Source organism: Sturnus vulgaris, chromosome 3 (assembly GCF_052056855.1).
Source record: "Sturnus vulgaris isolate bStuVul1 chromosome 3, bStuVul1.hap1, whole genome shotgun sequence".
NCBI lineage: Eukaryota > Metazoa > Chordata > Aves > Passeriformes > Sturnidae > Sturnus > Sturnus vulgaris.
In genome coordinates, this window is record NC_142245.1 from 16,158,227 (window position 1) to 16,173,992 (window position 15,766).

Sequence of the window (15,766 nt, forward strand, 5' to 3'; positions counted from 1 at the left end):
TTAAGGCAGCACCAAATCTCTGCATTTCTACTCAAATTTCTTTACTAGTTTATTCTTCTGGCTTCAGAAGAAGCACAACATTATTAGAAAGGCAGCTTAACATACCTTGAATTTGCAAGAAGCTTCCACTTTGTCACATAAGCAAAATGTGCTAATAGAATAATGCCTGGTGTTCTGAGTTTTTCGATCTGTTTAATTTTGGCATCATTTCTTCCCCTGAATCGGAGGGAATGAGTTGGTTCAGAAGGAAGGCTTTGGACATATTACTAGTGCTCTGGCATACCTGAATTGCCAAGAAAGAAGCAAGAGGAGAGGTTTTGTAAGGAAACTGTTGCATCTGGTTCAGTAGAGAGAAATACCTCTTAAGTTTTAAAAAGAATTCTATTTTCCAGGGTTGGAAGGAGGAGGGTGTGTGTGCTGCAGGAATAGGAGCCTTTGATGGGGTGCTCATCTCACTCAAGATACAAAATCTCCCAGTTGTTGAGTTTCAGCAGTTGTACAGACATGTCCTGATCTGAGAATCTTCACTGAATGTGTATTTTCAGAGCTACGGTTTTCATTTTTTTCCCTTTATTTTCCATTTGGCTTAAATAATGTGTAAGCAAGTGAAAATGGATTATCAAAAGATCCTTCAGCAAGAAAAAAATAGTGAAACCAGTGAGAATGGTTGTTGTCATTTTAAGGGTAGAAAATTTTAAATGGTAGGAAAACTATTATACTAGGGTATTTTTTCTTAGGAGTGCAAGAGTACTTTCACATGCTTGAGTTCTTCTTCAAATACCCATTCTGCATCTTTGAATTGAAAGCTTTATTTTGGACCAGTTTAGACCTTTGTGGTTTACATCTTGTAGACTATAAGATCTAAAGGAGTATCTGGTTTTTGCTTGGTACAATTGGACAGGATCACAGTCCCTGCAGAAGGTAGTGATTTTTTGTCTTCTAATGCAGGGAAAAGTGAAATTGTTTTATTCCTTATAAGGGATTAAATAATTCTGAGGCAATATCCAGTTAATTTACATTTCTTTAGACAGTCCCTTACGGTAGGCTTTCCGTTCCGTTATTTCTAAATGGTCTATCCGTGGTCCTTAAGCTGATCATGAATTCTGATCCTGGGGAGCATGACTCCCTTAGGTTCCAGCAAACTGACTTCTTGGGAGCTGTGTTTTGTTTGATTACAAATTTAGTGGCCCTTTTCTTCCATTTCCAATTCTAATACTGGTTTCTTTATTCTAAAATGGTCTAAGCCAAAAGCTGAAATAGAGATATTTCTACTGAATGATGATTTTGTGAAGATTCAGTAGAATGTTGCAGAGAATTTCATTGGTGCATTTGGAATAAAACTAATGCTTAAGGAAGTCTTCACTATTTTCCCAGGGAAATCTAAGTGCAGTGATCTTATTAACTGCAGTGTTCCATGATGGGCGTTCTGGGACCATCCCAACTTGCAAGTTACTACTTGTGTAGGAGAAACTCGTGTGATGAGAGCAAGGTGTCCTTAGAGAACATGATCCAAGTGCTTTGCAAACAATTCCACAAACCTCTGTTTAACAGTGTTGCTGAGCATCCAGTGTGAAGTGCAATTTTTCTGTGCCACCCTGAAAGTTTTGATACTGATTTATGGCTCTCATATCCTCGTAGGTGCTCCGTTTATTTCCTGAGTTTGGTTCACCTGCAGTACTGTGGTGCTGTTCCTTTTCATGTGCTGAAACACACAGATTTGTTTATGCCACTGTGTCGTGGTGAATCTTGAAAAGACATAAATATGTTTTGTATGGTGACACAACTCCTCATCAAAGTCTCTTTTAGTTGTTATCTAGTACTAAGTGAATAGTGGTGTAGAGGAGAGCCAGTCTACCTTAAAATATTTGCAGCTCTGCAGTAATGAAAGCAGAGATTGGGCTTTTAGATAGTGAGAACAAGCTGGATAATAATGTAAATGTTGCTTCATTCTGACTGACATCTTTCTGCCAGAGTGATAAAGAACAGGACATACTGCTTGTCTGTACTAATGTCAACAGACAACAGAAAAGGATCTGCTCATGAGGAATCCTGTGCGTAGGCTTTTCAATAAAATACAAAATTTAGGACAAACACCCGCTCGTGTTTGTGTTGAGTTGGGAATGGTTTAAAATGATATCAGATAAGTTATCTGCTATAGTACGTGGACCTTCCACCTTTATATTTGGTGTGTTGAGGGAAGGCTGCTTCTGGCTTGCATGTTTAGTGTGCAGGTTTCAATCAGACAAACGATCATGCTTGTGAATGAGTGTCTTTGAATTTATTCCAGTGGGTGGCTGAGGTTAACTGGTGCTCCCTCTGCTGGCTCATGCCATCCCAACATAAACATCACCTGCTTTTGGATTAAGGGTAAATAATCGAGCAGAGCCTTGCTGGTAACACTGGAAATCAAATGACAAGTTATGGCATTTTGCAAGTGTACCACTTTGTAACTTCCTGTACACACTGCCAGTAGGATAGTTAAATCTAATTCAGAAAGATTTTTTTTTTTTCCCATAAAGAATAATGAGGATATCAATTCAAAACTCGGAATCCTACATTGGAGAAGTGTGGGTAGGTCATTAATAGATTAGTAAATAACGGTTCATGTCAGTGATGAGATGTATGTTTTTAGCATTAATAAAAGGGTTTGGAATACCAGAAGAAATTGTACTTGGAGCAGAGTTAAACTGCCTCTAGCCTGGTACCCATGTTTGATCTGTTTACTCAGTTCATTGTAAGTAGTAGTCAAAAACTAGCTCTGTAAGGTTTTTTGAGGAGGTTTTTCTCACGGTACTAGATGTTACTAAATAGGTGCCAGATTGTCTTAGTTAAAGACTAGTTTCTTCATTGTCTTTGAAACTTCCTTTCTAAAGATCCTTTTGGCAGGAAGACTATTTATATGCCAGCAATAGTGTTAATTTTCCTTTGTTGCTTTGAACAGAATTCTGTAAGTATTTGGAGGATTTTTTTTTCAGCAGCATAAACTGAGACTAACTAATTGTTTTCTTTGCAGCACCTGGAAAAGTAGCAGATAAAGTTATAATAGAAAACACTAGAGATTCCACCTTCGTTTTTATGGAAGGTTCTGAAGATGCCTATGTTGGATATATGACAATCAGGGTAAGACTCTCACCCTTAAGCAGATCTTTAAAAAAATTTATTTTAATGCCTGAGCAGTTAAATACAACATTTCTGTTTTCTTCCTTTTCAGTTCAACCCTGATGACAAATCTGCTCAGCACCACAATGCGCACCACTGCTTAGAGATTACCGTGAACTGCAGTCCAATTATAGATCATTGTATTATTCGAAGTACTTGTACAGGTTAGTGGGCTTTTTATTGTTTGAAGAAACACAACAAATTGGGTATGATTACTGCTGGCATATTTTTATTTTTAGGTGCAGATATTCAATTCAGGTCTGCAAGCCTTAATTGCCTTGGAGCATCACTATTAGAGTGACCTCTTTGTGTCCAAAACCTCTGTGTACTTGGTTTTCTGTTTGAATCTGTTTGGACTCTTTGGGCAGTTGGTTTGAAATTGAGAAGTGACAGTCATATAATCATACCTGGATTTGGTGGTTAGTTGTAGCTGGCAGGATGGGGCATTTGAAAGGTTACACATGGTTACACCCTTGTTCATTTGGTTTGTTGTGATATTCAGTATTGGTATTGATGGCATTAAACATCACAAGATGTAACTGCTAAGCTGAGCTCACTTCCAAGTCGAATGATTTGACATATTCAGAGGATGAGTAGTAGCTCTAAAGGCATAAGTGTTGAAAGACTCATTTCACCATCAGAGACAACGAGGAATTTGTACTGCCTGATTTGGGAAAAATCAGTAGTCTAGATTGAGGAAAGCAGGGGTCAGTGTCTGGAAGTGAAGAGCTGGATTGCAGTTTAGTCACCGGCAGGAAGACATGACTGTTTGCAATCACTAGATACAAGACACGGCAAGTTGAACATTTTTGAACACAGCCAGATTAAGTGGAGTGGAGTGTCAGAAAGAAGAGGTTCAGGAGAATTAAGATAGTGAGTATTCGTGTGGAAATGGCCATATAAACTTCCACAAGGTCAGCTAGGGAGAGGGAATGGATCTGTGCAGCAGGCTGCTGTGCATGGAGGTTGCTCAGCTCAACGTAAAGGCAAGGAAAAAGAAGAGTTCTTCCCGCTAAAGATAAAACCTACATTTTTCTGGTACTGCCTGTGAAGAATACTGCAGGGAACCACGATGAGAATGGTGGAAGGATTCCTGGTATGTGCCTTCTAGAGGAAGATGCACTTTCTGGAAGGTTTTGGGCTGTAAACGACTGCACTTGGTCTAGGCAGTTCTATGCTTTGCAGCTCTGTGCTTTGCATCACCATCTCTTTTATTGGAGACACATCAGCGAATACTTGGAAGTGTTAAAAATGACAAAAGAGGAGCAAAGGACAGTGAGGTGCTCCCAGTATCCCAGTTATCTCAGTGTTAATGCTAATACTGGGAAATTGAAGTATACGAAGAAAAGGTGTTCTGGAACTTACCATATACCAATACTGGGGACCCTGACAACCAGTGGGAGTAATGAGATAAGACCATGTTCAGCTTGATTATTAAAGTAGTTTGAAGAGCTGCATGACTTCATATTGAAACATGCTTATCTATAAGCCACTAGATCCTGATATTTTTGTGAAAGTTGTTTATGAAAATTAAGTTTTGATTTTTTTTTTTCATTATTACTTTCAATTTCTGAGAATTTTGAAGTTTTGCTCCCTCGAAGACTCTGGATTTCTGAATGTTTGCTGCATTGAATTGTTTGTCTTCTCCAAAATTAAAATTTCTGGTCCATTTTGGAGGCTGTGTGTAGGCTATACTATCATCACTTATCGATTATCAGGTTTAACTGGCTTTTTAATCCTGCCAAGCCTTACTACTGCTTACTCAGGAAGTACTGAGTTTGTATAAAAAGGGAGGAAGAATGGCAGTCTGCCAGAAAATGCATTTGCTGTTTCCAGATAATTGGCATCTCTGAAGTATTGATCCATAGGCATTCAAAACCTCTTTCCTAGCACATGCTTGATAAACTAACTGGAGATCTCCAAGTTGCATTAAAGCATATTTCTACATTATGGCACGTGTAAAATTCTTAATGTATGGCATATGTCAAGATGGAGCTATATAAGTGCAAGTGAATTAAGCTGGAGGTTCCTGCTGCCAGTCCAGAGCATTTTTTAAAATATTTTCAAATAAAGTTTAAAAGGCAAGATCCTGAGTCTGGAGGTTCTGTTGCATCCATTGTGGAAGAAATCTGTGTGTTAGTCCTCGCCTCAGTGACTAGTAGTGGAAGGCCATGTTCCTTTTAAAAAAAAAATTAATATTGCTAAAGTGTGTGCAATCGTTATATTCTGAGTAAACAAAATAAAGCTTAAACCAGTGCTGCATGGGCTTTCTACTCCAAAAGGACCAGTTTCACACAATCAATGTCCAAGTCCAGTGAAGTGAGTCAGAATAAAGATGACTTTCATTTCAATAAGCAAAATGTGATAGAGATATGCTTTTAGAACATCACACTGTGTTCCAAAAATCCATAGCTCCTCAGTCTCACAAAAAGAGATAGAGGAAGGGGAATGGAAGGAATTATGAAATACAAGAAAGACGTTATTAACAGTTCATACAAATAGGACATTAGGAATTGAAGGAAACTGCGGGCACCTCCCTCCAAAATCAAAACACACCACTTTACTGTTACAAAGAACTTGATAAACAAGACAAGATGCAACATCTGTCTAGAAGAGACAGTGCTTGTGTCTTAATCAGGGGAGCAAAGGGAGTTGTAGCAGTGATGCTGCTCCATCATAGAATGGAAAAATTTGAATGGCAAAGTGTTGTGTAATTTTTGTTTCATATTTAATGAGAATAGGCAGGAATGATAAATGCCCTCATCCCCTAGAGGGATAATGAAACACGTTCCACTCTTGATAGTAACTGTGGATGAGGTTAAACAGCTGTAAAAATAGACATTCTAAAATCATGCAGGAGTTTAGAAAGAACTGGCCAAGAAATTCTCTGGCTTCCTATAGTGTATCAAGGTAACTTGAAGCCTCGATGAGGTGGTCTTTTTCTCTGGGGGAGGTGGCAGGGGAGAGGCTACACAGAAGGAAGTATGACAAGAGTACTGCCTGTTGATCCTGGGTAGAACAGTGAGGTATAAATGCAGGGGTTTGGTCAATCAAGAATTTAAAATTTATGATGAATCAAATTTGTGTGTATTTACAAAAAGTTATAATGGTTGCATTACACTGTTGGCATTTGTGATTACTTTCTTTGATCACAAGAAGGCAGCAGTCCCAGTAGAATTACACAGATCCTTGAAAAATGTTTGACATCAATACGTAGTGCCTTAAAATATTAGAGTTCTACAGAACACCCAGTGCCTACACGAAATAGGCGAAAAATAACTTTCAGGGTAGCTGTGATGGCTTTTTATTTTTTGTAGTTATTTCAAAAATGAAATAACTTCTTGACTTGCAGAGAAGAAATAAGGTCACATTAATGAGACCTGTAGACAATGAGGACTTTACTACAGAGTATTATAGATGCAATAGGAATGTAATATAACTACTGTCTTAAAAATAACCAGGAGGATGGGTTGCTATGACCTTCCTGGTAGTAGGTGGGCTGTCAAACACCACTCCCATTAGTCTGATAAAATGCAGAGTTAAACACGCAACTTGCTTTTGTTCCTATTTCTGAGTGCTAAACCTCTCTCCTGGAAAGCTGAGGAAAGCTTAAAGAGTCACTGTGGATAAACTGCTAAATATGAGCCCTCATGTAGTTGAGTGGCCAAAAGAACTGATGTGATCCTTAGTTACACCTGTGGGAATACCTAGTAGAAGTAGAGACTGTTAATGCCTCTGCTTAGTCCTGCTTCAGAATAAAGTGCTCTTTTCTGGTGTCCATAGCAACATGTTGGAAAATTCAGAAACTGTTCAGTGAAAAGTCATATAAGGTAAAGCAGAAAACTTCGGTTGTAGTGAACAACACAGTGACTGCAGTTTGTTACTTTATCAAGGAGAAAGCTGAAGGAGCAAATTGCTTGCACTGAACATGTGCATGTATTGGGTATGGCAGACACTGGTACAAAGAGAACTGGGTGCCAAAGCTGGAGGAATTCAGATGAGCAATTAAAGTGTAAATTAAAAGGACAGCAGCCCTCAAGCCAGCTAACAAGCTTTATGCTGGTTTCTCAGTTGCTAGAAATCATAAATAAATATGTTTCTACAAGATATGTACTGAAGTTCCTGCTACTAGAATTGAAGCAGGACTTAATTTAGGGAATTAGTATAGCCTGTATTATTCATAAGGTCAGAGTAGACAATCAAAATAATTTCTTTAGGAATTAAAAAAAAATCTCTCTGTAAATGAGTCTGTGAATTATTTAAGCATAGTTTTTGTGGTGCTTTGCTAGAAGGATATATGAAAACTGACTAGCAGAGCAGGTACTGGCTTGCTTATTTAGTGATGTTTAATTGTGGGGAATGTGTTACATAGGCCAGGTTCCCTGAGATGAGCTCTTACCTTTCAGAAATAATTGTTGATTTTAGTGGTCACAGAATTTCATGGTGTCACGCCTCATGGAGTTAAGGGAATTGAGCTGATCTGCTGAAGTCCTGAAAAGTTTGTGTCCTAGTTTCCTGGAAAATATTTATTTTCTGGGTTATGGTATGGTAGCTGAAATAATTAAAGAAGTTTTGTAATTCAGCTGGGGAAAGACCTGTTGGTTTCTGATGTTTATTCTGTACTCCAGATTGTGCATCTGTGTCCTGCTGAATATTGGATGGACAGTGTGTCTTTGTATGCAACAAAATTATTGTTTGGCCTCTTTGAAGTACTGAGTTGTGAAAATTTAAAGGGAAGCAAAACAAGGCTGTAATTAACAGAGAATTTTGTTAGATTTCTGTTGTCCTCTGCTGTGAACAGTCAGTATACAGTAGGCCTAACACAGGGAAATAAATGAGTGAGAACTTTCATTTATTATATAAACCATTGTCCTGGCAGCTGTTTAACCTTGGCAGGGTGATTTTAAAGCGCCTCCTACCATGGTTTTTGCATCTGCAAAATGATGACATTAGTGTTTTTCTGCCAGTGGCTTGCAATGCTTTGGCTCTGTGCACACCAAATCTTTTTTAAATATCAGTTCACACTAACTTTTCTTGCAAAAGCACTGCCAGACTATTTATAAATACACTGTGCTTTGAAGCTATGGTAACTGTACTGTTTTCTTCCAGTTGGCTCTGCGGTATGTGTTAGTGGCCAGGGAGCTTGTCCTACTATTAAACACTGTAACATCAGCGACTGTGAAAATGTTGGACTTTATATTACAGACCATGCACAGGTAATTTTCCACATTAATTTCTTTACTTTCATAAAGTTGTTTACTGTTCTTGATTCCTGTCTTGATGTACATTTTTATTTCACAGGGAATATATGAGGACAATGAGATATCCAATAATGCGTTAGCAGGGATTTGGGTTAAGAACCACGGAAATCCCATTATCAGACGGAATCACATTCACCATGGACGTGACGTTGGCGTTTTCACTTTTGACCATGGAATGGTAACCTATATGTTTTCTTTTGAAGAAAGAAATACAGATGTTGTAGAACTGAAGTCTTCAAATTTTGCCTGGCATTGGAGAAATGTGTTTTTTAAAACGTGCATTTACTCATGAGCATATACTTTAAATATGCCTTCTGTTCTCTTGCCCTTAAGTGGGAGACTTCAAAGATTATTTTAGCTGAAAGAGGTTTAAGCAAGCTTTTTGCAATTGATTGGCAGCCTGTTACATTGTATTATGTTGCAGTGACAAAGTACCTCTTGAAATAGGATGTAAACGGTAGGCTTACATTTATACTTCATTCTTTTCCCTTTGAAATGGAAAAAAATAAGGTGCTGGATGATTTAGAATTTTTTTTAAATGCTTTGTGGAGACTTAGCCTTATTTTAATATTAAAACTCTGAAACAGGGTATGTACACCTTCTCTGGGAAGAGGACTTTTATAGCAGGGAATTAGATGTGGAATTTTAACACAGAATTTCATATCAGAATTCATGCCTTCTTTCATAAATATGTTTATCTGTGTGGGGTGAAGCTCATCACTTCCAAGTACGTGTACAGGAGTGAGAAGTTATATTTGTAGCCCTTGAAGTAGAATAGATTTTTGTCACTGAAATAAAAGATGATTTGCTGATTTGTTTTAGGAAAATATTCTGCATATCTTACAAAGAGTGCCAAATCATTGTTTTTCTTGCTTGAATGACAAAGTCCCAATTCCCCACGCCCAGCTGGCAAAACAACAGTTTTCTTTTAGTCACTCTTAAAATGGCAGATCTCTAAGGATTCTTTCCTTAGGGTGCAAAAGCTCTTAATCCCCAGGTATAAGGAATCAGGAAAGAAAGGCAAGAGACCTCTTGGGTTGAGACTAAAGGGCAAGAAGGAAATGCACAGGCAGTGGAAGCAGGGACAGGTGACCTGGGAAGAGCTCAGAGACACTGTCCAATTGTGTAGGGATGAGGTCAGCAAGGCCAGGGCGTGAATGGACCTGAACTTGGCAAGGCATGCAAGGAATGACAGGAAAGGCTTCTACAGGGATGTCTTTCAGAAAAGGAATGGCAAAAAAACAAAGCACATCACATCCCCCCGCCCCCCCCCGCCATGAGCAACAGCGGTGACAAGAAATGAGGAGGAGGCTGAGGTACTCAACAACATTTTGCCTCAGTTTTTGCTAGCAGTCTGTCTTCCCACACCTCTTTATTGCATGGACCTCAGGGCAGGGACGGTGAGAGCAAAGTCACTCCCACCATAGGAGAAGATCACATATTGGCTGATGTAGGTGCCAAGCTACTCTCCATGACATTTCAAAAGTCATGGCAGTCAGGTGAAATCCCTGGTGACTGGGAAAAGGGAAACATTGCACCCATTTTTATTAAAGGGCAGAAAGGAGGACCCTGGCAGGTACCAACCTGTCAGCCTCACCTCTGTGCCTGGGGAGATCATGGAACAGATCCTTCTGGAAGTTGTGCTAAGGCTCATAGAGGAACAAGGAGGTGACTTGGTGAAGCCAACATGGCTTCACCAGGGACAAATCCTGCCTGACCTATCCAGTGACCTTCTGTGATGGAGTGACTGCATCAGTGGAGAAAGGAAGGGATATGGATGTCATTTATGTGGACTCCTGTAAGGCCTTGACACATTCCCCTACAACATCCTTCTCCCTAAATGGTAAAGATGTGGATTTGATGGATAGACTGTTCAGTGGATGAGGAATTGTTTGGATAGTTGCATCCAGAAGGCAGATGCCAGTGGCTAAATCATCTCCCTCAGTGGTCTGTACTGGGACCAGTACCATTCATCAGTGATACAGACAGTGGGATCAAGTGCACCTTCAGCAAGTTCTAACCCAGACCTATTCAGGTTTTTGATGAGAGTTGGCAGATTAGAAATAGCATTAACAGGAAATCCACTGTGGATAGAATCTAGTGAGGCATTTCTCCTTTTTGTCCAGGTTGCTGGGCAGGCAGAGATAAAGAATTGAGGCAATGCTAGTTGTAGCTGTTGGATTTGTGGTTTTCTGGTTTCAATAGAAGGCAAACAGGTCACAGGGATGCAGCTATTCTTACTGCTGGCATAAAATCTTGCAGTGGAAGGTGAAACATGTTGGGATTCTGCTGGTAGGTGCCTCTTCTCCACTCTAATAGTTACATCCTAAGGACCATACTTCTTTTGTATTGGGCAAGATTGCACCAGCTGAGAATGCCCTGTTGGCAGCCCTCTTCTGATGGATGGCTTTACATCATTTTCTGTTCTGTAGAATGATGTTTGGCTGGTTTGCAAAGAGTGGTGGCAGATGTCTTTGGTTTATATTATCTCATTGTTTGGACTGCATGAAGCTGTGTTAACATACTGTACAAGCACTTCTAATCTACTTCAGTGGGTAGTACATATATCCATACATCCCTTCAAGACTTAAACAGGCTTGGAAACACAGAATGAAGTGATTTCAGCTCTAGAAAAACTGGTAAAGGAAAGTGCTTCAGCAGCTCCTGCAGGGGAGGTGTCTGTGTGTAGGCTTGAGCGTTAATTGGAAACTCTGGGTAGGAGCTGCTTCTTGTTTAAGTACTGAAGTATAAATATTAAATATATGAGTACTGAAGTATTAAAAAAAAATGTAAAAGCCAGGCTGAATTCACTTGATTAATTTTAAATAAAAGTGTATTTGATCTTCTTTCTTGCCGATGAAATGCCTGTTTTAGAGCTATGATCAGTGTAGTATCACAAGCAAAATGGAATAGAAATAAATGTTTCTCTTTTGTTTAAGGGAAAAAGTAGCACATTAAAGGGAATGTGTGAGTAATATTTATCTCAGCTGCAAATATTATTGAAATATTTCATAGTCATAAACTCCTTTGAAAGATTCAGTTCCCGCATGTCTCAAAGTCTGCTTTGGCAGCATATTCTATTTTGCATCATGTCTAGTGATAGAGTCAATGAAATTACATCATTGGCAGTGTTTATATGATCGTTAAGTGACAAAGTGACATGGTATCCCTCAGATACAAATCCTATATTCCTAAACAAATTAATGGATTTTATGTTTTTGCTTTTCTCACTTCTGTTACTTTCTGTAACTTTTTTTATATTGCTTGTGACTGTGAAGTGGGATAAGTGCATTCCAGTGCTGAATTCCTACCCTACACGTTCTTTTCCCGTGGGTTTCTGTGCTGGAGTGCTGTCTCCAAAAGGTTCAAGAGTGCTTTGTTTTTCAGTTTCATGTTCTCAGACTGTTCTTTGTGTTTTGATACTTGTAGAAACTTAACCTCTTATTTCTGAACTGGCAATATCCTGATGTTTGCCTTAGTGCTGTGACAAATATCTAACAAGCTGGCATTAAGAATGCAGCATGGCATTGACAGCCCTGGGTGCCTTACCCTGACCTCTCAGGTGCCTGGATGGGTTACCAGGCATCTGTCATAAATTCTATTTTGTACTTTTACACAAACAACGGAGACATTCCAATTTAATGTAAGAATAAGCATAATTTTACAGTTTAAATCTGAGCTCTAGGCAAAACAGTTTTCATTTTCATTGCTCCCAAATGAGAAGCTTGGGGGGGTTTCTTTCTGATGAAATAAAAGTGTTAGCAGCATGTGTCTAAGTTGGGTGATCATGACTAGTTTACATCTCTGTCTTCTAAATACTACAAATCAGATCATTTTAAAGAAATGTGTATATAAAGTAAAAAAAAAAAAATTAAGCATATGCCAGATGCTATACATACTACATTAAAAATTCAATTTGCCTTTTGCTGTGCATAAAAATAAAGGGTTTGTTTCGCATCTTGGATGTGATTTTCTTTATGTTGCATTTGAATTTTCATAAAATGCACTAACTCTCAAATAAGGACCCTTCGAGCGTTTGGAAGGCAAATTTTTATAGGCATTGGCAGTTACTCTTTTTCTATATTGGTTTCCTGTTGTCTATTTTTTTGGTTTGGGTTTTTTTTTCCTACCCTATTGGGAATACCAGAGTCAATAAATATTTGGATAATGTTAAATCTTACATAAGCCTATCTTTTTTCTATTAATACATGTGTTGTTCAAATAGTAATATGAAATGCCTCTGTGTTTCTGTAATATTGTAATCTTCAAAACAGAGAAAGAAAAGAAAGCCCTTTTAGAAATAATGGGGGGAGAAATCCTCTGAGAAGAAAAGCAGCAACAAAATCTCATCAGTTTAAAGTTTTAACTCTAAAGCATTCTAAAGCCATGCTTGTTAGACTAGACAACATGAAAAAAGAAAAAAGCATCCAAGTTCAATTACTGGGTTAGTCGTGATGTAAAAAGTCTTCTAAGTTTTTCTAGCTGTGCAGGATCCCGTCTTTGTGATCACATCTTTTTCTGTACAGTGTGTGCCAGATGGGAATATCAGCATTATCATTGCTGTAGTGTTTGTTTCTGATTCCTTTACCTGCTCAGATCTTACCAGGCTGCAGCAGTGTTCTTGTCCACACGTGCTGTCAGTGTAGCTGTCATTTTGTGTCCACAGCTAATGCTCTGCCTGGGATTGTAAATAAATTTGATGTTTAGAGCTGCTTTTTAATATTCAGGATTTTCAGCAGAAAGCTACCTGGTAGTTTTATGTAAGATTGTAATACTTTTTCCACACGCATCCTTTATTCCTTTTTATTAACCATAGAGGCCTCTTTTTGCTTAGCAATCCTGGCACTGTCAGGTGCTGTCCCCTCCAGGTTCTTCTTCTGTTAGCTGTTGAATCATGACCAGAAACCCCCACAAAGTCCAAGTCAAACACCTAGCACACTTGAAAGCCATTCTTAGAAGGAGGTAGAGGCAATATAAGGCTTGCAGTCCCTCTGTGCAGAGGAGGGGTGTTGACCTTCCTGACCTCAATAGCTGCCTGGCAGAGTCTCCCTAAAGGATCTGGGCTTGAGCTGCCCAACAGCTAGACAGAGCATAAGGGTTGGGCAGCTCGAGTGTTCTGAGAGGATCAGCTGTGTCTGGTCTGTGCTAACTTGTTAGAGCTGGAGCTGGCAGTAAGCTTTGTGTTAGCCGTGTTGGTGGACCCTGTGGATAGGTCGTGGAACTCCATACTTGGAAACACAGTTTTTTATTTTAAAAAAATACTCGCTAACTTTCCAAAGACAAAATGTCGCCTGAAGCCATATGTGTTTTTTTGGGATCCACAAGTTCATCACCTCTCTCAGAGAGGTTGTAATTCAAAGGCACAGGATTGCCTCTTTCAAGGGGTGTGGCTCTGGTGGCTGAAGAGATACCAGGGATTGCCTGGGGGCATTTTAAAGCCTAAAGTCAGTATTAGCCCTTTCTAGGAGGTGAATTGGAGCCAAAAAAAGATGTTGGTATCAAGAGAGAATGTCATAGGAAACAATGGCATCAGAAATAGGAAGTCTGGGATGAGGTGGTTGCTCAGAATGGTGGAAGAGCCTGTGTTTCTGACGAACAGCAGCTCTTTTGGTTTAGCTGACTCGAGTTAACAGTGATGCACACAGCTAATGGTCAGACTTGGTCTCAGCAGATGCAGAATAACTGCATCAACCCAAAGCCAGCCCTTCAGCTTAAGCTGACTGATCAGGGTGGACTGGGCTCTTTAATGCAGGGTTCTCTTTATGGATATTGAATGTTACATCTTACTCAGCAGAAAGCCTTGACTTTCCAATGCACTAGTCAGGCTTATAAAGGAATCTGAGATGCAGATTTATTTCATTTTCTTCTCACGCCTTGGAGGAGCATTTCCTTCACAGAGCCTTACAGCAAATTCCCACTTTCTTCTGAATCAGCAGTCCAGCATTTTTCAAGTCAAATACTGGTGCTTGCTGAAGCTTGTGGAGATCCTGCTGGCTACATGAGAAAGGCTCTGTTTGCAACTTCTACCTGGAATCCATTTCATGGGTGATGAAGCACACCTGAAATACCCCTCTTCTTTCATCATGGCGCTGTAGTCAAAAACATACTTGGCACTCGGAGAATAATGTGTGAAGTAATTAAAAATATGTCAGACCATGTTCAGTAATATTTTAATTGAAATTATGTATTCCATCAGGAGAATCAGGCTTGTCTTTATATACCAAACTGTCATTTTAGGTAAGTTTCTCTGAAGGCTTCATTTTAAGTGAAAATTAGGGGGAAAAAATTGACTCCTTTCAGGATAAAAAGTCAAAAGACTGCCTGTTGCTGTGAAGCTGTGTTTCTGAGGAGATCTTTGGATTCCCCTGTCTGTTAGTGTGTAGCTTCCTTGAGAACTCTGAAACCAACTTGACTCACTTAGGATTGTATTTCTTCAAAGTTATTGAAAAAAACACACTTTGAATATCCACAGAAAGTAAGCGTCTTCCATTTGACTTTGTTACCCAGAAGAGTCTTGAGGAGACAAGCTGTGAACATGGATAGTACTTTTTTGGAGAATCTTTAATCCACTGCACTGCCTTTCCTGACTGCAGTCTTCAGAGTAGGGAGAAGAGCATTCTGCTTTGATTTCCTCCTTAAACTGGATGTATTTCTAATTTTTTGTAGTCAGCATTTGATAGAGTCCCATAGCAATTCACAGCACAGTGAAACAGAGTGCTGACTGCCTAGGCAGTAAATTGAGTAACTTCCACGTGATAGGTAGTAGAAACTCCAGGCCTGAGACATTCCTGGTAGTAGATCATGTGAGCATGGAATCCAGTTACTCTGAGCAGCAGCAGGAATTTGGAGGTGGGGGGAGGATCTTGTTTTGGTTTGGGGTTGGTTTTTTGGGTTTGTTTTTTTTTTTTTTTTTTTTTTTTTGGAGTTTTGTTGTTATTTTTGTTTTGAGGTTTTTTTAGTGCACAAGTATAACAAGTCTCATGATGAGCAGGGCTAAATAACTAACTTAGGTGGCTACAGGAAAAATGGTGCCTGCTGGAGACAGTCTTTTGTTAGAGCTTTTAGGAGCTTGTATCTAAGCCATCCACAAATTACAGTACATCACTTGGTGGTTGTCTACCATCTCCAGTAAGAGACTCTTCTTGTCTTTCAGATTAGTTTCTATTCTTCTGGTTGGGCAAAATGGGCATGAAATACCATTAAAGTTCACTTTAAGAATAGGTTGAATTTGAATATTAAAATATTCTACGACCATATTGAGGAAAATGCTATGAAAGAGCTGACATAGTTACATAGCAAGGCCCTGGAAGTAGAATTGGAGAAATCATTGGGCAGGAAACAATTAT

General features: G+C 39.1%; 1 protein-coding gene across 2 annotated transcripts in view; it reads left to right on the forward strand.

The window, feature by feature from the left end:
- Positions 1-15,766, forward strand: part of FBXO11 (F-box protein 11) — a 70,185-nt gene that overhangs the window by 45,406 nt on the left and 9,013 nt on the right. For both annotated transcript variants that reach the window (XM_088161044.1, XM_088161043.1), the window contains exons 8-11: positions 3,014-3,120; positions 3,212-3,323; positions 8,269-8,375; positions 8,461-8,598. In XM_088161044.1, the coding sequence (XP_088017170.1) occupies positions 3,014-3,120; positions 3,212-3,323; positions 8,269-8,375; positions 8,461-8,598 (464 nt within the window). The remainder of the gene's footprint in view (positions 1-3,013; positions 3,121-3,211; positions 3,324-8,268; positions 8,376-8,460; positions 8,599-15,766) is intronic.